A 25,435-nucleotide genomic window follows, 5' to 3' on the forward strand; every position below is an offset into this window, starting at 1 on the left:
CTATCTTGGTGAAGTGTATCCCGCCAGACAACGAAGCGAAGATATCCTCAATCCGCGGAAGCGGATACTGCACCGTGTGAAGCACCGGATTAACAGTGATCTTGAAATCTCCACAGATGCGAACCTTCCCCGGTTCCCCCGGCTTGTTGCTCGATGAACGCTTCATGACGGGAACAATGGGCGTGGCCCACTCACTCCAGTCTACCTTAGACAGTACTCCTGAACGTTCTAGCCCTTCCAGCTCAGCTTCCACAGCAGGTCGTATCGCATAAGGTACCGGTCTGGCTTTCAAAAATTTTGGGTTTGCATGTTCTTCAACCTTGATGTTTGCCGTAATTCCTCTCCGTGTTCCCAGTCCCTGTTGGAACACCTCTTTAGCATCGTCCAATATTCTGGACAATCGTTTAGGTTTGACATCTTTTTTACCGGAATCTACCGTTAGTGCTTTTAAGGAATGCCAGTCCATATTTATTTTCCTAATCCACTCCCGTCCCAGTAGTGGTGGACCTCCCTCAGGTAGCACATATAAGTCCATTCCTCGGCTTTCTTTGCCCTTGTGGACCACCTTTACCTCTATCTTCCCGATGGGGTATACTCTTTGCCCCGTGTATGTTTTCAATGCAATCTCCGTATCCCGTAGGGGAATATGTGGGAATAACCTTTTGTAATCTTGCTTATTCATGACCGCCAATGCCGATCCAGTGTCCAATTCCATCTTCACTTGGACTCCTGCTATCTGAAGTGTGACCCAGATTGTTTGGAGGCCTGCTTCATTACCAACATTGTGTACTCTTAGACTACCCAGTTCATTACTGCTGGAGTCTGAATTTGACTTCTGTTCATTTGAACTGTTCTCTGTCACCTTGTGTACCTTTCTGTACTTTTCCTGCGGTGACTTTTTGCTGCTGGTCTTCTTTCCTGACCGGCATACTTTAGCTATGTGACCAAGCCTGCCACATTTTCTGCATTCCTGATTTTTGAACCAGCACTGGTTCTGATCGTGCGTTGTCTTTCCACAACGATAACATTTTACTGTACCCAAGACCATTTGATTGGTGCTGAGTTCCGATGACCTTAGCTGCATTTCCGCAGTGCCTCTCGCTGCGGCTTCGTGCGATGCTGCAATAGTGACAGCTTTATCAAGCGTAAGATCATTCTCCTCTAGCAATCGCTTTTGTGTTCCTTCTTTTAACAATCCACACACAAATTTATCTCTCAGCGCATCTGCTAGTCCTGTTCCAAACTGTCAGTACTTTGATAGCTTACGCAGTTCAATTAAAAATTCAGCATTGCTTTCGTCTTTCAGCTGCGTTCTTCTGTAAAATTTAAATCGTTCCGCTATCATCAGCGGCGTGGGGTTTAAATGATTTTTCAGGACAGTAACAATATTCGCGAAAGTCTGATCCGCCGGTTTATCTGGTGATAGAAGGTGCTTCAATAGCCCGTATGTCTTCGCACCCATTGAGCTTAATAAGGTTAGTGCTTTCTCTTCATCTGGTACCTTATTTGCTTTACAATAAACTTCCATGCGTTCTACATACGTGGTCCAATCTTCGATATCGCTATCAAAGGTATTAATGTTCCCATGTTTAGGCATCCTTGCAAGTTTTTAAATTTTTCTTTTTCTCAAAATGGCGGCTTCCCGCGCTTGTCTTCTTCCCCCGCCTACTAAAATGGCGGCTTCCCGCGCTTGGCGGTCTTTCCCGCACTCGTCTTCTTCCCCCGCCGACTACAATGGCGGATTCCCGCGTTTGCCTTCTTCCCCCGCTGGCTGCAATGGCGATTGCCGTCCTCGCCTCCCCAGCGGTTCTCAATTCCCCGACGCTGCTTTTACTCCCCTGCTGTTGCGCCTCTCAGCCCCGCATGCAGGCCGGTCCTTTACACCGGCTGCGTTTGAGTTCTCCGCGGCTCTCGTGCCTTAAGCTGCCCCAGTCGCTGCACCTCTCGGCCTCGATTGCAGCCCGGCCCTTTTCACCGGCCGTGGTCGAGTTCTCCGCCCTTTTTCCTCCGTTTTCCATCCCCCCACTCCACAGTCAACGCGGCCGACTTTCTGCTCGTGTCGCTGATCGGCTTACCCACCACCGTGGTAGAAGGGATGATCACTGCCTGTCGCTGATGGAGGGCTTCGTGGTCATAATTTTTCTTTTTAACCCGGGTTCTCGATGCCTCCCATGCGATGGTGCTCAGCAGGATGATGAGGGCGGATGCCTCTTCTCGACGCCCGTTCTGAGGACGAAGCTGCCTTGGATGTAAAACTGCCGCAGGGTAAGATCGGACTCGTCGCCACTGTTAAGTCTGTGTCCCAGTTATGCTTATTATAAATCACTGGACACAGACCACAAGAATAACTTTTAACAGGTCTTTACCATTCGGAGGTCAGGGCTGAACTGCCCAGCAAATCCCTACACAACGTTTATATACCGGTGTGGTCACCACCGGTATTACATATGCAGCAGCCAAGAGAAAGTAGTACATCTCTTAAGGTAGTTCTCTTCAGGTGGAACAGGTTACATACACCACAATAATGGTTCCAGGGATGAGGTACTTCAGTTAGATAGACTGGAGAAGCTGGGGTTGTTCTTCTGAGAGCAGAGGAAGTTGAGAGGAGATTTGGTGGAGATGTTCAAAATCTTGAGGGGTCCAGACACAGTAGATAGAGAGAAACTGTTTCCATTGGCAGAAGGGTCGAGAACCTGAGGACATAGATTTAAGGTGATTGGCAGAAGAACCAAAGGTGACATCAGGAATAACTTTTTTACGCAGCGAGTGGTTAGGATCTGGAATGCACTGACTGAAAGAGTGGTGGAGACGGACTCAATCGTGGCTTTCAAAAGGGAATTGGATAAGTACCTGAAGGAAAAAAATTTGCAGGGCTACAGGGAAAAGTGCAGTGGAGTGGGAATAGCTGAAGTGCTATTGCAGAGAGCCGGGGCGGGCCGAATGGCCTCCTTCTGTGCTGTAACCATCCTGTGATTCACGGACTGCATCAGTTCAAGAAGACGGCTCAGCACTACCTTCTTGAGGGCAATTAGGGATGGGCAATAAATGCTGGCTTGCCAGCGTTGCCTACATCCCATGAACGAATATAAAAAAAATACAAATATGTAGTGCCTTTCACAACCACCAGACATCCCAAAGTGCTTTACAACCAATGAAGTACTTATTGAAGTGTAGTCACTGTTGTAATTTAGGAAACCCGGCAGCCAATTTGCACACAGCAAGGTCCCACAAACGGCAACGTGATAATGACCAGATAAACAGGGCTTTTTTTTTAGCGATAACTCCCGTACTAGTGCCTTGGAATCTTTTACGTCCACCTTAGAGAGCAGACAGGGCCTCGGTTTAACGTCGCATCCGAAAGACGGGTCCTCTGACAATGCAGCACTCCCTCAGTACTGCACTGGAGCGTCAGTCTAGATTTCTGTGCTCACGTGTCTGGAGTGGGACTATGAACGCACAACCTTCTGACTCAGGCGTGAGAACTACCAACTGAGCCACTGGCTAAAACTCAAATACACTATTGCTAATAATAGCAGACAGTGGGAACATTTTTATAGTGATCTAATTTGAGGCATTATAAGCACAAAGATCACTCAGTCTTTGGGCATGAAATCAGCTAGGGAATTCTTTATTAATCCAAATAGGCTAACAAATAAAGGAGTTGATTCTAATCCAACTAAAACATTATAAGCAGTATTATTAAACAATATGCTCATCCATGCTGGATGATAACCAAGGGTTATAATTCTTTGGACAAGGAATTAAAAACATAAAGGTTTTTGGATTATGTTACTAAATTATGTGCTTTCTAGAAATGCCATAATGAGGAACCTAATTTGCCATTGCACAATGTTCTAAACCTACAACTTTTTCTGCTTTCATAACATGCCAATCTCAAGCTGTCACAATGTTAGAGATGAATTTAACATGCTGCTAATTTTTTTAATGTGCTTAAATAAAAGAAGTGTCTAATAAACTGAATTTTAACATTGGAATGGCCAAATTAGTAAACCAAATATTCCACCAAAAAGTTGTGTTTTCTAAAATAACCATTTAAACTGCAAATATAGAATGTAATTCCAAAATCCACAGTGGGGGGAAAAAATGAATGAATGGAAATCACAAAATTAAGGGATCTGCTATTTCAAAGCAGTCAGTCAGGCAGATGGATTTACTGACAGTGGTGAATTCATTAACAAAAATACAAACCTGTTAACGCTGCTGAGGCAGCCCTTTTAGAAACATAGAAACATAGAAGATAGGAGCAGGAGTAGGCCATTCGGCCCTTCGAGCCTGCTCCGCCATTCAATGAGATCATGGCTGATCATTCAAATTCAGTACCCTGTCCCTGCCTTCTCCCCATATCCCTTGATCCCTTTAGCCTTAAGAAATATATCCAACTCTTTCTTGAATATATTTAATGAACTGGCCTCCACCGCCCTCTGTGGCAGTGAATTCCACAGGTTCACCACTCTCTGGGTGAAGAAATTCCTCCTCATTTCAGTCCTAAATGTCCTACCCCTTATCCTTAGACTATGACCCCTGGTTCTGGACTCCCCGACCATCGGTAACATCCTTCCAGCATCTAGTCTGTCCAGGCCTGACAGAATTTTATAGGTTTCGATGAGATCCCCTCTCAATCTTCTGAACGCCAGTGAGTATAAGCCCATTCGACGCAATCTCTCCTCATACGTCATTCCTGCCATCCCAGGTATCAGCCTGGTGAATCTTCGCTGCACTCCTTCCATGGCAAGAACGTCCTTCCTCAGCTAAGGCGACCAAAACTGCACACAATACTCAAGGTGCGGTCTCACCAAGGCCCTGTATAACTGCAGCAAGACATCCTTGTTCCTGTACTCGAACCCTCTTGCTACGAAGGCCAACATACCATTTGCCTTCTTAACCGCCTGCTGCACCTGCATGCTTACCTTCAGCGACTGGTGCACAAGAACACCCAGATCTCTTTGCACGTCCCCTTCTCCCAATCTATTGCCATTCAAATAATTATCTGCCTTCCTGTTTTTGCCACCAAAGTGGATAACCTCACATTTATCCACATTATAGTGCATTTGCCATGTTTCTGCCCAATCACCTAACCTGTCCAAATCGTACTGGAGTTTCATGACATCCTCCTCACAACATACCCTCCCACACAGCTTTGTGTCATCTGCAAATTTGGAGATATTACATCCAATTCCCTCCTCCAGATCATTAATATATATTGTGAACAGCTGGGGTCCTAGGACCGATCCTTGCGGTACCCCACTAGTCACTGCCCGCCACTTGGAAAACGACCTGTTTATTCCAACTCTTTGCTTTCTGTCTGCCAACCAGTTCTCTATCCAAGTCAATACCTTGCCCCCAATCCCATGTGCCTTAATTTTGCACGCTAATCTCTTATGCGGGACCTTATCGAAAGCCTTCTGAAAGTCCAAATACACCACATCCACTGGTTCACCCTTATCTATTTTACCAGTTACATCCTCAAAAAATTCCAGTAGATTAGTCAAGCATGATTTACCTTTCGTAAATCCATGTTGACTTTGTCCGATCCTGTCACTGCTTTCCAAGTGCTCTGCTATTACATCTTTTATAATGGACTCTAGCATTTTTCCCACTACCAATGTCAGGCTTACCGGTCTATAATTCCCCGCTTTTTCTCTGCCACCTTTTTTGAATAGTGGGGTAACATTAGCTACCCGCCAATCCATGGGTACTGTTCCAGAGTCTATCGAGTTCTGGAAGATGACCAGCAATGCATCTACTATTTCTAGGGCCACTTCCTTAAGTACCCTGGGATGTAGATTATCAGGCCCTGGGGATTTATCGGCCTTCAGGCCCTGGGGATTTATCAGCCTTCAGTCCCATCAATTTTCCTAACACCATTTCCCTACAAATACTGATTTCTTTCAGTTCCACCCTTTCATCAGACCCTATGTTCCCCGGTATTTCTGGGAGGTTATTTGTGTCCTCCTTTGTGAAGACAGAACCAAAATATGTATTTAGTTGGTCTGCCATTTCTTTGTTCCCCATTATAAATTCCCCCGATTCTGACTGCAAGGGACCTACGCTTGACTTCACCAATCTTTTTCTCTTCACATATCTATAAAAGCTTTTACAGTCAGTTTTTATGTTCCCTGCAAGCTTACTCTCATTCTATTTCCCCTTTCTTAATTAATCCTTTTGTCCTCCTTTGTTGAATCCTGAACTGCTCCCAATCCTCAGGATTATTGCTTTTTCTGGCCAATTTGTATGTCCTCTCTTTGGATCTTATGCTGTCCCTAATTTGCCTTGTTAGCCACGGTTGCGTCACCTTTTTTGTTTTATTTTTATGCCAAACTGGGATGAACAACTTCTGTAGTTCATCCATTCGGTCTTTGAATGTTTGCCATTGCCTATCCACCGTCAACCCTTTGAGTGCCATTCCCCAATCAATCCTACCCAACTTGCTCCTCAGACCATCGTAGTTTCCTTTATTTAAATTGAGGACCCTAGTTTCTGAGTCAACTACTTCATTCTCCATCTTAATGAAGAATTCTATCATATTATGATCGCTCCGACCCAAGGGGCCTCGTACAACAAGATTGCTAATTAATCCTTTCTCGTTACATAATACCCAGTCTAAGATGGCCTGATCTCTGGTTGGTTCCTCGACATATTGGTCCAGGAAACCATCCCGTAAACACTCCAGGAATTCCTCCTCCACAGTATTGTTACTAATTTGGTTAGCCCAATCTATATGTAGATTAAAGTCACCCATGATGACTGCTGTGCCCTTATTGCACGCTTCTTTAATTTCCCTTTTAATGCCATCCCCAACCTCCGCCTTACTGTTTGGAGGTCTATATACCACTCCCACTAATGTTTTTTTCCCCTTAGTATTTCTCAATTCTACCCATACAGATTCCACATCATCAGAGCTAATATCCTTCATTACTATTGTGTTAATCCCTTCTTTAACCAGTAATGCTACCCCTCCTCCCTTTCCTTTTTGCCTATCTTTCCTGAATATCGAATACCCCTGGATGTTGACTTCCCAGTCTTGGCCATCCTTGAGCCACGTTTCCGTAATCCCAACCAAATCATATTCGTTTACCTCTATTTGTGCAGCCAATTCATCCACCTTATTACAAATGCTCCTCGCATTAAGACACAAAGCCTTCAGGCTTGTTTTTTTAACGCTCTTAGACCAATTAGAATTATTATTTACTGTGGCCACGTTTGATTTAAACTCTTGATTTCTCTCACTGCCACTTTTTTGTTTTTCTCCTTCCTATCTTTTGCTTTTATCCTTGTTTCCCGTTCCTCTGTCTCCCTGCTCAGGTTCCCAACCCCCTTCCATTTTAGTTTAAACCCTCCCCCACAGCACTAGCAAACAAACCCCCTAGGACATCGGTTCCAGCCCTGCCCAGGTGCAGACTGTCTGGTTTGAACTGGTCCCACCTCCCCCAGAACTGGTTCCAATGTCCCAGGAACTTGAATCCCTCCCCCTGGCACCATTCCTCTAGCCACGTATTCATCTGAAGTATCCTTCTATTTCTACTCTGACTAGCACGTGGCACTGGTAGCAATCCTGAGATTACTACCTTTGAGGTCCTGTTTTTTAATTTACCTCCTAACTCCCTATATTCTGCTTTTAGGACCTCATCCCGCTTTTTACCTACATCGTTGGTGCCTATATGCACCACGACAACTGGCTGTTCACCCTCCCCTTCCAAGATGTTCTGCAGCCGCTCGGAGACATCCTTGACCCTTGCACCAGGGAGGCAACACACCATTCCTGAAATTCCTAAGAGTGTAAAAATGAACTGATCTGCATTTTAATTTTACAGGTGTGGGCAACAGGACCAAAAGAACATTTGCTAAATGTGATTTATAAACCTTATAAATGTCATGTTAGTTTTCCAACTACAGTATTATACATTACGGACTAACTTTAATTGGCATGATTTGTGTTGATGTTTACTGGCCAAAATGTAGTTGTCTCATTTAGCAGCGCGCAGTGCAGGATCATGGCACTGAACATTGCCAACTCACTATAATGTACTTCAAAGATCCTGCGCCATACTAATGAAGGAATCAAAACATGGCTAATTTGTATTCAGTGGCATGAACTGCATTTAGAAAGCAGTGATGGCACAACACTAATTGAAGCAGGGCCCCATATTTCTACAAATATACAGCATTCAAATACACCTAAACAACAGATCTAAAACTATAGACATTATGCTTTTCAGAACCTGCACAAATGACTGCTGCCATTTCCACTAAAGAAAAAAAAAAAATAAAATTTTTTAAGTCTAAACACAAATATTGCCAATCACTCAGCGTAGGATACTTGCAAGAGACTTACCTGGCGGAAGCTCTGAAAAACATTTGAAGAAAATAGTAGAGAACAAGTAAAGGAATAACTGGAAGAAGGAAAAAAGGAGTCACGATAACATTGATCACAATGGCACTTAAACACATCAAAATGTGCCCCATAAGTCGCTCCAGGTTTGTGGGAATCTGATCATCTATGGTCTTGAAATCGGATGAAAACCTGTTTAGAATTCTTAAACAAAGTGCTTTGCTGCCTCTGATCCACCAAAAGAGGTGTTTTTTGCAGTTGCATCCAGAGGTAATATTGCCAGTACTGTATTAGACTGTAAAGGGTGTTAAATCTGGTTCCATTTCATGTACTGAGACATGTTTCGTTGTTGGGGTGGTCCACGTCAGAAGGGTAGGTGAATAGTGCAGGTATTTTGATTCCAGTTTTCTGCTTTTGTGGCAGAAGTCTCTGTAGTTCTTTGGTCAGCTTGACTTGCTTACAACGGCCACGTTGGCTCATTTGGTAGCAGTCTTGCCTCTGAGGCTCACTAAGTTCAAGCCCCACTATGGCTTAAGCACGTAATCTAGGATGATACTTCAGTGCAGTCTTAATGGAGTGCTACATTGGTGGAGGTGCAGTCTTTTGGATGCGACATTAAACCAAGGCTACGTCTGCTTGCTCAAATAGATGTAAAAGATCCTATGGTCCTATTCATAGAAATTTATGGCACAGAAGGAGGCCTTTCAACCCACCGTGTCTGTGCTGGTATTTGAAGAGGAGCAGGGAGTTCAACTGGGCCAAAATTTCTCTCTCAAGCAACACCACCAAAAGCAGGTGCCCCAACCAGCAAGCTGGAGGCCAGCCCAAAATTGGGTCCTGGGCTTCATTAATATTATTTGGCCGAGCTGTCGACATCTATCACGCTTCTACAGGCAGCTCGCCCTTTAAGAAGTTGAATGTTGGGCTGCTCACCTTGCCGGCAGCAGACTGAAGGCATGTCCCTGGAGGTGGGCTAGAGCGACAGTGGTGGGGGTGGTGGGGAGGGGTAGCCAATCAGATGTACTGTGGAGTCGAGGGCGCACTCCTGCTCTTCCTGGTTCCACAGCAATGATTTTAAATTATTTTTTAAAATGACTTACTGGCCGCTGAAGAATCATTATCCAATTTTGGCAAGGGGCCTAAAATAGGCGTTATGCTCCTCATTTACATGTGTAAGGCGCCAAACTCCTATTTTGTGGCTGCCAGGGACGCCTGAAGAATGGCTCAATCCAATATCGGGTCAGACATCATTCAGGCGTTGGTCCTCAAGATCGACCCTCTGTTTTGCACGTACCTGAACATTCATTAAGAATGGCCATTTCATGACATGAGTCAGGTTTGCACCACCTTTGTGGAAATTGTGTCCAGATATACTCCTTCCTCATTCTGATATAGTCCTTGGGAACTAAGCATTTCGCTCATGATAACCAGATACATGCTAAAGAGAATATCTTGCCCTGTACCATAAATCCAATGTGTAACGTGTTCAAGATCCTTTATAAATATATATGTAGAAGCAGAATAACAGTCTTCATATGACTAAAATGAAGTATTTTTGTTTAGTTTTGGTATTGTGCCTGTTGCTTTAAATCAAGTCACAGTGCATAAGCAGATTGGAAACTGCTGTTCACATGTTGGCATTAAGCTTATTTTGAGGCAATATTGCAAGTTTCATTGGTTACGTGCTAGAGAGAAGAATAATTCAAACTTAAAGAAAGCTGCATGACTGGTGCAGTTTGTATATTACAGACAGTTCCATTTTAAATTTGAATGTTCAGTTTAAAAAGGGCTATTTTTATTTTGAGAGTATGTTTGAAAATCTCAGAGAAGGAACTAATCAGTTTGCAACTCCTGAAAGAAAGAAAATTCAACTTGATTTTCAAGAAACAGTTAAGAATTTAGGCTCCCACAGCAGTAACAAATTTTAGGAAAATAAATATTGTGTATTATTTAAGTTATTTACAAAAAATCTGTCGAGTTCTTACAGTTGCATTCTTTTTTATTATTTTGACCACTCAAGGAGTTTGATGGAAGTTATTCTACTATAAATATATAACTTTATTATATGACTTTACTTTTTGCTTGTTCATCTCTTGTAAAATAAATGCTTGATATTTCAAAGAAATCTATAAGCTCCTCACAATTTGTATTGGAGGCGAAAATGGTGAGTTGGGGAAAAGGGTTTGCAAAGATGATTAGTCAATGAGAAGAGGAGCCTCAGGTTGCCCTTGCCCTCTAGGCTGATTTGTAATGCGGGTAGGGTTATTTTATGAAAGCAGAAGTAAAATGAGTGAATTGATCGTAATTAGAACCAGTGACCATTTCACACGATAAATTAAAATGTTTGTCAGGCTGTTAACTATCAAAACTGCTTGTCTTGTGATATGACTCAGTATGCAAGCCATTCAGATCACGACCTAGCCTTTAAGGCCCACTCTGTTTTGTCACTTGGGGTTTTGCAGCTGGGTTATAAGTTGAATTTTCTTTGTATCCAGTGACCTGTGCCTTGTATTCTCCTGAATTCCATTGACACGGTTACAGACAAAGACTCTTTTCATCTCAAGTTAAAAGACCCAAGATAGAAAAGTAAAATTTTCCTAAAGCAATCTGCATGAGAATGATTATTCTGAATGTTGTCTGGTTGAATTTGCAGATCAAAATATGTGTGAATGGAATTGTAACATTAGTTCAATTTTTCAGTAATTAGTTTTGTTTGTCAGCTTTCTGCAAGGAGATTGCTTTATAGGATTGCTATGTGTATTTGGGTGCACGTGGGTAGGAGAATTAGTGATTTATTAAAGTGGTGCTTATTTTTCCCTGCATTGAAAAGTCATGGGGCGTGTGTAGTTGAGGCAGAGACCATTGCATCTTGAATACCTATTTGAAGCAAAGGGAGATACAGGTCTATGGGGTGTGAGCAGGGTAGTAGGATTAGATTTGGATTTCTTTAGTAAAGAGCAGGACAAGCATAATGTGCTGAATCGATGATTTCTCTGCTGTAATCTATGGTTCTCACTGAGTCACTACTACATTTACTAAAGGCAAAATTGTTGCTGGTGCATTATTTGGGAGATTTACTGACTGGTCCACAGCTTGTTTCTGCTTTAAAATTGGCAAAAATGAACTGATTGTATGAAATATGTGGGCATAGAAATTGGGTAGCGCAGGTCTGCTGGCACGAACTGTGCGCGGGGAACGATCCCTGTGTCGGACGGATAGGCCCAAGGCACACCCACTACTGAGTCTATTTATATTAGACTGGTGAGCTGTGGACGCCTGCTGGATGATCCCAGGCAGGTCGCCAGCATTGGATTTCGGGCTGCTGTGGCCCTGGGCTTGGTGGCGCGAGGGGAGGAGGTGGGTGATCGTGAGAAGGAGTGGGAGGCGATCAGGAGATTTCCCTTTCCCCAAAGTTTTTGTGGTCTAAACCTTGTAAAGGGAGGCAATTGTTGATGATCTTAAACAGCAGGCTTCACCTAATATCACCATCTATAAGCCTGTGTAAGATTGTACCCCTTCTAGATAAGTGCACATTTATTATGAAAAATAAAACCTACAAAACAGAGTGAACCATTAAAACCAAATTCCAGTATACAAAGAACTTGCAATTAATTGATAGAGCACTTTAACTCTAATTCCTAGCAACATGTGTTTGTTTTAATCATTTCATTTGTACAGAGAAAAAAATCAAAATTGATGTTTTCCCCTTATTGAGAACAGCCATTTGTTCTGTAAAAAGATTGTAGCCTTTGTCATCTGATCACATCCCCCTGCTTGTTGCTGTCTGATGTAATACATGGAAATCTAGGAAACCGGAGTGTTTTATTTTACTTGGCAGTGTGAAGCATAGCCGTTAACCCAAAGACTAGGCTCTTCTGTTTAATCATTAGTATTGTCATTTTAGTTTGTGCACTACTTTAGAAGTAGTGTGAGGTTGTGGTGATAAACAGCTACTGTGAATTCTCAAAAGCAGCAAATATCTGCTCTCAAAGTGGAAAACATTAATTTTGAAACTTATTTTCAGTGTGTATGACGTGTTAAACATGAACTAATACTAAGAACAGGATTTAGTAGGAGGGGTTCCATGATTAAAATAAAAGTGGTTTGGAACCTGACATTTTACTAAGAACATTGAAACCTGAAAATGTGAGATTGGAATCCAGTTCTAGATTTTTAATCAGCTGGCTGTTGTTTTGCAAATTTAAACGCGTAACATTGAGACATTCTTTTCAATTAGACATTTTTAGTACTACAGTGGAACTATTTTATACTGAAGTCTCGTCGCAGAAAGTAATAAATTCAAGTTGTTTCAGATTATTGGCAGTTAAATGCTTTTAGGACTGTTTGAAACTGGGAAAGTTCATATTCTGCCATTGCAGATGATTAATTCAACTTAAAATTGACTCTTTCCCCCCCTGATGCTGACACCAAGCATGATTTTCTAATCCAAGTATGTGATGTATTCTCATGTTGTGACTGTGACTCGACACCTTCACAAAAAATTATTATTTATCCTTTGACTAACTTAAAAAATGTAATAGATTTATTCAGTGCACACTGAGATGATTCTTTGTGACTACAGGCATTGGGGGGAACTTTAACCTAAAACAAAACGGGTGGGTTGGGGTCGTGAGGGCAGTTAAAGTGTTAAAAATCTGAATCCTGACCAGAATCCGCCCACTTCCGGTTTTAACGTTGGCGGGACGAGGTGAGTGGGCAGCCAATCTGCTGCCAGGAGGCAGGTCATCCATTTAAATGTTATAATGAGGCTGGAAGCCTCTGCTTTAACCTCCATTTTGAAATTAACTTTAGCTGGTCAGGTATTGCAGGCCTCATGAAACCCGCCAGCTAATGCAAGGTGAGGACTGCGGGATCCAGGAGGTGGTAAGTGCCTTTACACTTAACTCCTGGATCCAGTGTCCCTGCCTAACCCAGCCCCCACGATTGGAGACCCCCCCCCCCCCCACACAAGGCCTCCGATCCACACCCCAGGCCTCCTATTTCCCCCCCTCCCACCCCTGTCATCCGATTTCCTGCCTCCCCACTCCGCCCGGCCTCCGATTCCCCAACCCCCCATGCTTATCCGGCCCCCACCTGTTCCCCCTGCTGCTGATCATTCCCTAACCACCCCCTGCCCCTCTGGCTGCCGATCTGCTCCTCCGGCCCCCAATTGTTGCCGACTCCACACCGCTCCGTTGCCCCCCCACCCCCCCCCACTTCTCCGGCCATCCCTGTGCTCCTCTGGTCCCCAATCCTCATCTGACCCTGACCCCTCCCTCTCCCCCAGCCCCCCGATCCTCATCCAGCAAACAGAGGTTTCCAAAGCAAATCGGGCCTTGCTGTTAAATTCGGTAGGGCCTGTGGGAAGCCCATTCTCCTGAGTTTCCTGACCTCTTCGGAGAACCCCGCTCTCAACCCGCCTTCCCCGTTAAAATTCTGCTTTTTCCTCTTCCTTTTAACACCTTCTCAAAACCCTTTTCAACCGAGTCACCATGCCAAGTTTTTTCCATCCTTCGCCCAGTGTCCATTTTCCCTGTCTATCTCCATTTGTGTGGTGCCATGGACATTTTTGACATTACAAAGTGCTATATAAATGCAAATTGTTGTGTGGAACACAAGTTGCGGAGACCAAAGAAATGTCATAGCAAAGAAGACAACCAGGCTGGATGAATAATAAGACATATGAATAATAGATATTATGCTGATTTTTCTCAATTTACCATTGGTAAACAGTGAGAAAATTTCCTCAGGTGGTGAAATGGATTGGATAAAGGCTATAATCGAGTGGGTTCATGGGCCTCATGAACTGAATTATCTTTTTTGTCATTTTTTGATTTATGTTACAGCTAACAGTACTTTTGAAGTGTAGTCACTATTGTAATGTAGGAAAACATGGCAGCCCCACTTCAGACCTTATGGAGGGAAGGTTATTGAGGAAGCAGGTGAGGATAAATGGGCCTACGGCAGTGACTCAAGGATTTCCTGCAGCGATGTCCTGGGGCTGAGGTGATTTGCCTCCAACAACTACAGCCAACTTCCTTTGTATCAAGTAGGATGCAAGCCCCTGGAGAGATTTCCCCCGATCCCCATTGACTTCAATTTTATTAGAGCTCCTTGGTGCTACACTTGGTCGAATGCTATCTTGATGTCAAGGACAGTCACTCTCGCTTCACCTCTGGAATTCAGCTCTTATGTCCATATTTGGACCAAGGCTGTAAAAAGGTCTGAAGCCGAGTGGTCCTGGCGGAACTCAAACTGAGCATCGGCGAGCAGGTTATTGGTGAGTAAGTGTCACTTGATAGCATTGTTGATAACTCCTTTCATTACTTTACTGATGATTGGGCGATAATTGGCCGGGTTGGATTTGTCCTGCTTTTGTGGACAGGACATAAAACCTGGACAATTTTCACATTGTTGGGTAGATGCTGTACTGATCAGTTTGGCTAGATTGGCGTTTAGTTCTGTGGCGCAGGTCTTCAGCACTACAGCCGGGATGTTGTCAGGGCTCGTAGCCTTTGCTGTGTCCAGTATAATGGATTATGAGAAAATCAGTTGCTATTTCACACCATATTGAAATGTGCTTACTAAGGAATAACGGAATGAAAAGGTACAAAATAAAGCAAAAGGCTACTAACTGACAAAAGTGTATACCTTGAAATTGCCATAATCCACACTGGCAAATTCAGGGTTACAAAGTGTAATAATTGCATACCTCTGTATTGATGTGCTGTGATTTATTTCATAAATGGAAGTACAGTATAATAAAAAGGAATTACTTTCAGCACTTTAAATATTCTGTGACTTGCAGACTGAAGCACTTGGACTTGCATTTGACCTGTATATGTTGATATTTTTAATAACTATTTCACTGTCCAGATATCTGAATAAAGTATGCAGTGTATTTTATTAAAGAACAATTTTTGATCTTTTAACCCTTATGTGTCAGAATGTCAAGGGTTCCTTTGAAAATGCAGTGCACAGCAGTTAACAAACAATGGAAGTATTCATTTAACTTGAGCATTTGTTCAGATGTGGATTTGTACCCTGTATATTATAATATAAAAGTATAGCTGGTTCCTCAGAACAGATTTACCCATGCTTCCTGACTCCTGTATACTATATTTGGGCAGAACTATGTTGCCTTTATATTGTTGAAGACCCATGCTCGTGCTGCCGCCTTCTGATGCATGAATCTCCTGCACCTGGCTGCAACCCAAAAGTAAACTTGTCAGGACTCACTAAAGCCAGGAACTGGGAAGTCCCATCAAAAAACTGCTGTTGGAATAGCAGAAAACTATTTTAAACAAAATGTACTCAAAGCCTCATTTGCATGCTGTCTATGGACTGATCACTCTGTATGTGAAGGCAGGCTTCCTGATATTGGTCCTAAATTTGTTTTTTACCTGTTTGAACCTGTGTTCAACTCATCTACTGCTGAAACTCTGATACATGTCGCCTCCAGACTCGATTACTTGCATGCTGTCCTGGCTGACCTCGCATCACAATCCATCAACTTCAGCTCATCCAAAACTCTTCTGCTGTTATCCTGCCTTGCACCAAATCCTGCTCAACCATCACCCCCATTCTCACTGGTCTACATCGCCTTCTGTGCCCCAGTGTCAAACTTAAAATTCTCTCCCTTGGCGTTCCCTAACTCTGTAACCTCCTCCAGTCCTTAAACCCACCCCACTCCCCAAATTCTCCATTCTTCTCACTCCAGCCTCTTGTGCAGCCTACCTTCCCATTTCCCTATTATTGGCAGCTATGCCTTCAACTTTTTATGTCTCACGCTCTGGATTCCCTCCCTAAACCCCTCTGCTTTTTCACCTCCCTCTCTTTTAAAGCCATCCTTAAAATCCACCTATTTGAAAAAGCTATTGGTCACCCCTCCCAGATTTCCTCTTTTGGCTTGACATCTGTTTTTCCTCGTATCTCTGTGAAGCACCTTGGAATATTTTTGCTATATTAAAGGTGCTATGTAAATGCAAGTTGTTACTGTTGTTGGTTTTGTTTGTTTGTTTCTGTCTTTTTGTCCAACTCTAACAATTTAGTATGAAGTCACTTTCCAGTTTTACCTTTCTCGCACCATTCATAGTTAGATACCTCTATCGGATCACCTTTCGGGTGCCTCCCTTCAAGGCTGAAAAGTCCACGTTTCTCCAGTCTTGTAACATATCACTAACCTTAGGCTCTTGTGACTCCTCTCTGCACTGCCTCCATTGCTTGAAAGACCCCCCCCCCCCCCCCCTTTGTGACCAGAATTGAACACAGTACACAAGGTACGGCCTGACCAGAGTACTGTGCATCACTTCCTGTGACTTGTATTCTACTGTTTTGGCTATATAGTTCAACATTCTATTGACTTTGTTTATTGCTTCTCTGCATTGGTTAGACATGTTGAGTAAGACTCCTAGGTCTTATTCAACTTCATCCTTGGCTGTTTCAGCACTATTCATGTGTTGTCTATTTTTCCTTCCTGGGTGCAGTATTTTACACTCGCCTGTATTAAATTTCATTTGCTAATTTCTGAGTTGCTTGCTCTGGTTCTGCTGCCCCTGCTAGTTTGTTATCATCTGCAAATATGACCGATTTACATAGAGTTTATGGATCCAAGCCCAAGTGATCTAAATTAGAAGCAGTCGTGGTCCCAGCACTGATCCCTGCGCACTTCACTAATTATTTATCCCACTCCCACTCTGATATAAATCCTCTTTTACAAGCATCTGTAGTTTTCTAACCTTCAGCCAATTTCTTAGCCATTCCTAAAATTTACCCTGAATCTTTACATCTTTTGAGTTTAACTAGTAGCCTTTCCTGTGGAACTTTGTCAAATGGATTTTGAAAGTCTACGTGAATCATGTCATATGACTTTCCATAGTCCACTTGGTATTGCATTTTCTCAAAAAAAACAATCAAAGTGGTTGGTAAGGCAGGATTTTTCCCTTCAGAATCTTTATTGACTACTGTTTACCAGGTGGTGGTTGTTGTACAGATAATTAAGTTTACTCCTGATCAATTCTAATATTTTTAACTGGATTGAAATAAGATTAATGCATCTGAAGTTGCCAGTGTCTTTTTTGTCACTCTTTTTGAATATGGGTAACATGCTGACCTGTTTGCAGTCTACTGATACCTCCTCACAATAGCTGTAAGTGCTTCACAAATCTCCTCACTAGGCTCTCTCAGTACCCTGGGATAAATATTATCCATCCACTATTTCTTGAGAGTTTTTTTTAGCATGCCTAGGACTTTGATCTCATTTATAGTTGAAGTTATGAATTTTGCTTAGGTTACCGCACTGTGGGAGGGATATTGCTCATGTCTTCCCTTGTGAATATTTGAAGAAATACCTTGTAGACAGGAACATTAAGTTCTGAATCCTAATATCATAAGTACTGGAGTGGGGCTTGAACCCATGACCACCTGACTCAGAGGCAAGAGTACTCCCATTGAACCAAGCTGGCACTAAAACATCTTCCTTTCTATGTAATGTGGAAAAAACCTAACCCAATGTCCCAATGCATAGAGGCTTTGCAGTTTTGGTACTGTTTTGTGTCTGTTTCATAGAAAGAAAGAAAGACTTGCATTTATATAGTGCCTCTCATGAGCACCGGACATCTCAAAGCGCCTTACAGCCAATGAAGTACTTTTTTGGAGTGTAGTCACTGTTGTAATGTGGGAAACGCGGCAGCCAATTTGTGCACAGCAAGCTCCCACAAACAGCAATGTGATAATGACCAGTTAATCTGTTTTTGTTATGTTGATTGAGGGATAAATATTGACCAGGACACTGGGGAAAACTCCCCTACTCTTCTTCAAAAAAATGCCATGGAATCTTTTACGTCCACCTGAGAGAGCAGACAGGGCCTCGGTTTAATGTCTCATCCAAAAGACATATGTAGCTAGCTATTCACACACACTGCATCAGGGACACAAGGAAGAAGAGAAACTTTCCAGATCATTTGCAGCCCTTTGCTTCCAAGTTCTTTGGAGTGCTTTGTTAGTGTGGCTGACCTGAACTGGTGATGGAGAAATGGGTTCTTCTTTGTCAAGTGTATTTTAAGCAGGGATTTGTCCATTCCTAAACCATCAACTTCAGTGGCTCTCCGTCAAAGCAGCAGACTGGAGTCAGACTGAAATTCAGCAGCTCTGTCATACTGATGGTTGCACTGGATTTATGCCAGTATGGGTGTAGTGTTGCATTCATTTATTTCATTTCAGAAAAAATACATAATGCTTATTTTATGAAGTCTCTGTAGTTTTATTGCATTGTACTTGCTGCAGTGTACATTGGTGCACAAGTATTGTTAGCATGGTTATGTATATATGGGGACAAGATTCTGTTTGAGCATCATGATGATTTGGTGACTGTCTCTGGGATTTTGTTAAGCTAGGGTGCTGCTTAAGTGGAGTAATGATGTTACAAGGGGTTCCATTGGCCTTTGTGGGTCTCTGGAAGGGTGCTTCTTGTTGAAATATTTTCTCTTTCTGTATTGGCCTGCACACCTACTTTTTGATAGCATTAATACTTGGATTCTACTGAGAAATATAATCAAGATTAAGCCAAAAACAACATAGATGTATAAGACTGCAGAAGAGCTAACTATGGAGCTATGAGAAGAGATCTAGGAAAGATTAAGTGGCAAACTGAACTAAAAATACAAAATATTTTTAAGACTACTTTGAACGATATGGGAATTAAATATATTCCTATGAGAAAAAGAAAAAAATAACAAGGCTGAGACCATAGTGACTGAGTAAAGGAGGTTTAAAATAACCACAGCCTAAACAAAATTATTTTTAAAAACTCCAGGAACCAAAAAGCCGAGGAAAGACTAGAAATTGTGCAAAATTAATTAAGAATAAATAAAATGAAAAAATACAAGGGATTTTAAGATAATTGAAAGGTGGTTGGATGTTGGGTTTTACTGATTAAGCCTGAGCAGAATTTTGTTAATTTATAGGTGTAGAAATTTGTTGGCGCCCGGTTTTGGGCGCAAAATCAATGATGCAGCCACAATGTGCAGTTGAATCGGGAGGCTATAGGCCAGCCCAAAGATTGGGCCTCAGGCCTCGTATAAATAATCTGAAATTCATTCATGGAGGAAGGTAAGCTGCCTGTGGAGGTGTGCCCTTCTCCATGAATGAATTTCAGTTTGGTTGCTTGCCTTGCTGGCAGTGGCCTCAGGTGAGTAGCGTGAGGACAGGGAGGTTCAGCGGGGAGCAGGCTAATAAGAGCCCGCACTCCTGCTCCTTCTGACTCCACAAGATTTATTTTTAAAGATTACTAAAACTCACCTTTTCAGCAACAGCTGGCTCCAGGGTTACGTGGGTGCCAGGTGATGCGCTTACTCTGCTCCCTAGGATACCGAGAAGTTCCAAAACGGTCTTCAGGCCCCTCATTTACATACATAAGGAACATTCTCCTTTCTTTCCTTCCTTCTTCAGTACATTGCGGGTGTGATTTTATTGTTTATCTTTGCTAATACTCAACCTATTATGAAGTTTTCCATACAATCAGGAAAATTCAGAGAGAAAGTGACTTGTTTAAGATCGAATTGTGATTTTCCACTCCCTGTGACTTAATAAAACTCACTACGCACTTGGTTTGAGCATAAAGCAAGGCTTTAATCAACTTGTTTCAGAACATGGAGGTCTAGTTGTACTTCACTAGTTCCTTGTCTTACAAAATGTCCCTGGAAAGCTGGGGCCGATGCCCGAGTATTTATACTCTTTGGACGGCGCCACCAACTGGCCGGCCAGCATTATTTCACGAGTAGTTTCTTGATGAACGATGAGATTTATAACATTCTGCATGATACAAAAGGCAAGGAGGACTATCATAATATTGTATTGTCTATACCAGTTGTGTTTTATCACCGTCGTTGTCTTTCATGTAATAGTTGTAATGCCTTGTAGCTCAATGTAGTTATATTTTTTTTAAATTAAAAACTCCATTTAAAACATTCAGTTAGTTCTTCTATCTAATTATTTTCTCCCCTGCCCCTTCGCCTGAAGAGATAATATGGGAGGAGGAATTGATTCCATCCTGGGTATGATATCTCAGTCATTGGTTTCCCTGCAGTACCATACCCAAGTGACCATTATTTATGTGCAAGCCTTCATTGTTAGCAGGCTATTTTACCATAAGGACAACACAGACGATCCTGTCCTCACTTGACATCCACGTACATGTATTTCCAGCACTGTATCAGGATGGTGAACAGAAGTGAGAACCCTGGTTGTTCAGCTCCCACCACCCCAGCGATGACATGGATGCACAATTCTCCACCCTTCCTAAAGTTCAGAGGCATCCTTCACCTTTCCTTCCAGTTCATGTTGGCATTCTTCTCCCTTTCTCACCTCAAATCATGCTGACACTCCCATTTGTCTCTCTCCCTCACATTGGGAGGTCTCTCCCTCCCCTTCCCTCTCATAGCTGCTGCATGCATAAGAATAACATGTTTGCTGAATTTTAATTAAGCTGGGGGAGTCCATACTGCAGTAGATTGTGTATCTGCTTGGAAGGAACAAGCTTTTTGGGGTTTTCTTATTTGATCGTGCATGTGAACTCTAATTTGTTTTCTCTCCTCCCATTTTTTTCCCCTGACATTTTTAGCCAATCTTTTTAAAAATAATAAGTTAATATAAATGAAACTAAAAAGTTGGGGAAAATTGCAGAATTTTGGATAATCATTACCTTAGCCTTTGTTACAAATGTCTATGTTTCAAAAGAAGTTTAAAAAAAAAAAAAAGCTGAATGCAATATTTTATTTCTTTTCTAGTATGGGCAATGCACTGGAGATCCACAGTGGCTGTTTTGCATGGGATAGCAATTCCGACAGATCTGTCCTTCAGGATATCTCAATAAAAATTTCCAAAAGTAAAGTTACAGTTATTGTAGGCAAGGTAAGATTTATATCTATAGATCTTTTAATATGTCAACAACAATATCATTTGCATTTTTATGGTAAATTATCATGTTAGACTGCTTTACAACTGGAGAGGTTGACAAACTTTGGTTGATAATTAGATCAATTAGAGGTGTTTAAAATGATTGGATTTGATAGAGTAGATACAGCAAAGCTACTTCCTCTGGTGGGGGAATCCAGAACAAGGGGGCACAATTTTAAATTAGAGCTAGGGCATTCAGGAGTGAAACAGGAAGCACTTTTTCACATAAAGCGTAGTAGAAATCTAGAATTCTCTCCCCCAGAAGGCTATGGATGCTGGGTCAATTGAAATTTTCAAGACTGAGGTTAATAGATTTTTGTGATGTAAGGTTATCAAGGGATGTAGATCAAAGGTGGGTAAATGAAGTCAAGGTACAGATCAGCCATGATCTAATTTGATGGCAGAACAGGCTTGAGGGGCTGAGTGGTCTACTCCTATTTTGATGTTCCTGTGGATGGATAGATCAGTTTTTAATCAGGCTTTTGAAGGTAGCTATGGCAAGGCAAAGTGTTTTTGAAAGATTGCTCCAGAGGGAAGAGACATAATGACAGAAAAGTTAGCTTTTTATAGTGGAATGAGGGGCCAGGAGACGAGCAGTAATCCGAGTTGGAGGCATGAAGGGTGCGAGTCAGGACATCTGACCGGAGTAGATTTCCCAAATTGGGTAGGACAAAACTGTGGAGGGATCTAAAACTAGGATCTTGAAGCAGATTCACTGGAGCAGAGTGAGGCAGTGAAATTTGGTGAGGATGCGTGTGTTGGGTATTACTGAGGTCACAGAGTTCTGCCACAGCTAAAGGTGTATAAATAAATGTTATACTATCCTGTTACAAATATGTGCTATTTAGAATAGCATTAACAAAGCTCCTCTAATAGCTCTGGGGATGAAAATGTGAAGGGTGGCATCTCATTCCTTTAGAATGCACAATTCTGGGTCATTGTTGCAGACATTTAGGCTGGAATTTTCATCAGGAGGTGGGGCGGGGGCGGGGGGGTGGAGGGGCGACGGTGCTAGAAGTGCTCGGGAAACCCAGGAGAACAGGGCCTGATTTGCATTTCAAATCTCTGTTTCCCTCTCGCAGCCAGCCAGATGAAGAGGCTGTGGGCGGGTGGGCCTGCGGCATTAGGCCACAGAGAGGAGGGAGGGAGGAATCGTGGGGGTGGGGGGTGGTTGGGAGCCGCAGCACTGGGGGTCGGGGGCTGGAGAATCGGAGGGGAAGGAGAGAAGATTGGACTCCGGAGCATCGGGGGGTGGAGGGAGAGAAGATCGGAGGCCAGACTCTGGAGCATTGGGGTGAGGGGGGTGGTGGAGTGAAGATCAGAAGCCAGAGGAGGATCGGTGGGGGAGGGAGAGAACATCGGGGCTGGCCTGATGATCATCGTTGGGGGGGGGGGGGGGGAGGGGGAAGAGGGTGGAGGCTGGGAATGCAATCGGAGGTTTTGTGGGGGGGTAATTGGATGCCTCGTGGAGGATGGGTTACATAGGGACGCTGGATCCAGGAAGTAAATGTAAAGGCATTAGCTGTTGGGTTTCCAGAGGCCTGCAAAACCCAACCAGCCACAGTTAAATTTGAAATGCATGTTAAATCTGAGACACGCCAGCCTTATTGTAATATTTAAATGAACGATTCGCCTCCTGGGAACAGGCTGGCTGCCCGACCCCATCCCGCCTCTCTTAAAACTGGAAGTGGGTGGGTTGGAGGCGGGTTCTGGTCGTGATTCAGATTTTTAACACTTTAACTTTCCACCCGACTCCAACCCACCCATTTTTGGGGGTTAAAATTCCCCCCTGAATGATTTAAACCAGTAGTATTACATAAGAAAAATTACTAAGTTTCTATAATTTTTTTAATGGATACCATTCATGATCTTTTCAGAGTTTATTTAAAATAGACTGCCTTTTTTTCTTAGTTGAAATATTATTGCAAAATGGTCAAGTCGCCTCTTACTTTTATCAGACTTGTAATTTTGCAGCAAGACCGCTTCCTAATGTCATCATGCTGCAATGCCACTTGCAGTTTTGCTGCAATGATCTTTAAACCTTCGCATTGTTTTCACATTGGTATGACTATGGTAACATCACAGCGTGAACATTGGGTAGCATAATAGCAGGATGTAGTGAAGCAAGGAAAGGTGCCTCACAAAATTAAGCCTAGTAATTACTAGTAGCATGTAAAGTTATTCATATTGTATCAGGTTATTCAACGTAAGAGATTTTTTTTGTTAATTTCTTGTTCGACCTTTTATTTTGTACCTTTGCTTTTTTGCCCTCTTGTTTTAATCCTGAATGAAAATTTTGCTCATCTCCATTTTATGAATTCTTCTCACAGTTTTGAATTCTTCTATCACATCTCCTTGCATGCACTCATACAGAAGTCCTCAGCTACTTATTTCCTAAGTTAATTTAAATTGCAAGCTTTATTCTGAAATATATCAAATGTACTCAATTGTAGAGTGAAACTTGGCTTCTGTGCCTGATGCTGAGGTCATATTATCATCAACAACAGCAACAACTTTATTTATATAGTGCCTTTAACATAGTAAAACGTCCCAAGGCGCTTCACAGGAGTGTTAGAAACATAGAAACATAGAAGATAGGAGCAGGAGTAGGCCATTTGGCCCTTCAAGCCTGCTCGGCCATTCAATGAGATCATGGCTGATCATCCAAATTCAGTACCCTGTCCCTGCCTTCTCCCCATATCCCTTGATCCCTTTAGCCTCAAGAAATATATCCAACTCTTTCTTGAATATATTTAATGAACTGGCCTCCACCGCCCTCTGTGGCAGAGAATTCCACAGGTTCACCACTCTCTGGGTGAAGAAATTCCTCCTCATTTCAGTCCTAAATGGCTTACCCCTTATCCTTAGGCTATGACCCCTGGTTCTGGACTCCCCGGCCATCAGAAACATCCTTCCTGCATCTAGTCTGTCCAGGCCTGACAGAATTTTATAGGTTTTGATGAGATCCCTTCTCAATCTTCTAAACTCCAGTGAGTATAAGCCCAATTGACACAACCTCTCCTCGTACGTCATTCCTGCCATCCCAGGCATCAGCCTGGTGAATCTTCGCTGCACTCCCTCCATGGCAAGAACGTCCTTCCTCGGGTAAGGTGACGAAAACTACACACAATACTCAAGGTGCGGTCTCACCAAGGCCCTGTACAACTGCAGCAAGACATCCTTGTTCTTGTACTCGAACCCTCTTGCTACGAAGGCCAACATACCATTTGCCTTCTTAACCGCCTGCTGCACCTGCATGCTTACCTTCAGCGACTGGTGCACAAGAACACCCAAGTCTCTTTGCACTTCCCCTTCTCCCAATCTATTGCCATTCAAATAATCTGCCTTCCTGTTTTTGCCACCAAAGTGGATAACCTCACATTTATCCACATTATAGTGCATTTGCCATGTTTCTGCCCAATCACCCAACCTGTCCAAATCGTACTGGAGTTTCACGACATCCTCCTCACTGCAGACCCTCCCACCCAGCTTTGTGTCATCTGCAAATTTGGAGATATTACATCCAATTCCCTCGTCCAGATCATTAATATATATTGTGAACAGCTGGGGTCCTAGGACCGATCCTTGCGGTACCCCACTAGTCACTGCTTGCCACTCGGAAAACGACCCGTTTATTCCAACTCTTTGCTTTCTGTCTGCCAACCAGTTCTCTATCCAAGTCAATACCTCGCCCCCAATCCCATGTGCATTAATTTTGCACGCTAACCTCTTATGCGGGACCTTATCGAAAGCCTTCTGAAAGTCCAAATACACCACATCCACTGTTTCTCCCTTATCTATTTTACCAGTTACATCCTCAAAAAATTCCAGTAGATTAGTCAAGCATGATTTACCTTTTGTAAATCCATGTTGACTTTGTCCGATCCTGTCACTGCTTTCCAAGTGCTCTGCTATTACATCTTTTATAATGGGCCCTCGCATTTTCCCCACTACCGATGTCAGGCTTACCGGTCTATAATTCCCCGCTTTTTCTCTGCCACCTTTTTTGAATAGTGGGGTAACATTAGCTACCCTCCAATCCATGGGTACTGTTCCAGAGTCTATCGAGTTCTGGAAGATGACCAGCAATGCATCTACTATTTCTAGGGCCACTTCCTTAAGTACCCTGGG

General features: G+C 42.9%; 1 protein-coding gene across 3 annotated transcripts in view; it reads left to right on the plus strand.

Moving 5' to 3' along the window:
• LOC147114980 (ATP-binding cassette sub-family C member 9-like) overlaps window positions 1-25,435 on the plus strand; it is a 332,333-nt gene that overhangs the window by 192,415 nt on the left and 114,483 nt on the right. For all 3 annotated transcript variants that reach the window (XM_085993156.1, XM_085993155.1, XM_085993157.1), the window contains one exon: window positions 21,136-21,259. In XM_085993156.1, the coding sequence (XP_085849282.1) occupies window positions 21,136-21,259 (124 nt within the window). The remainder of the gene's footprint in view (window positions 1-21,135; window positions 21,260-25,435) is intronic.

Source organism: Somniosus microcephalus, chromosome 7 (assembly GCF_052327205.1).
Source record: "Somniosus microcephalus isolate GS21.2 chromosome 7, FLI_Smic_1.0, whole genome shotgun sequence".
NCBI classification, from domain to species: domain Eukaryota; kingdom Metazoa; phylum Chordata; class Chondrichthyes; order Squaliformes; family Somniosidae; genus Somniosus; species Somniosus microcephalus.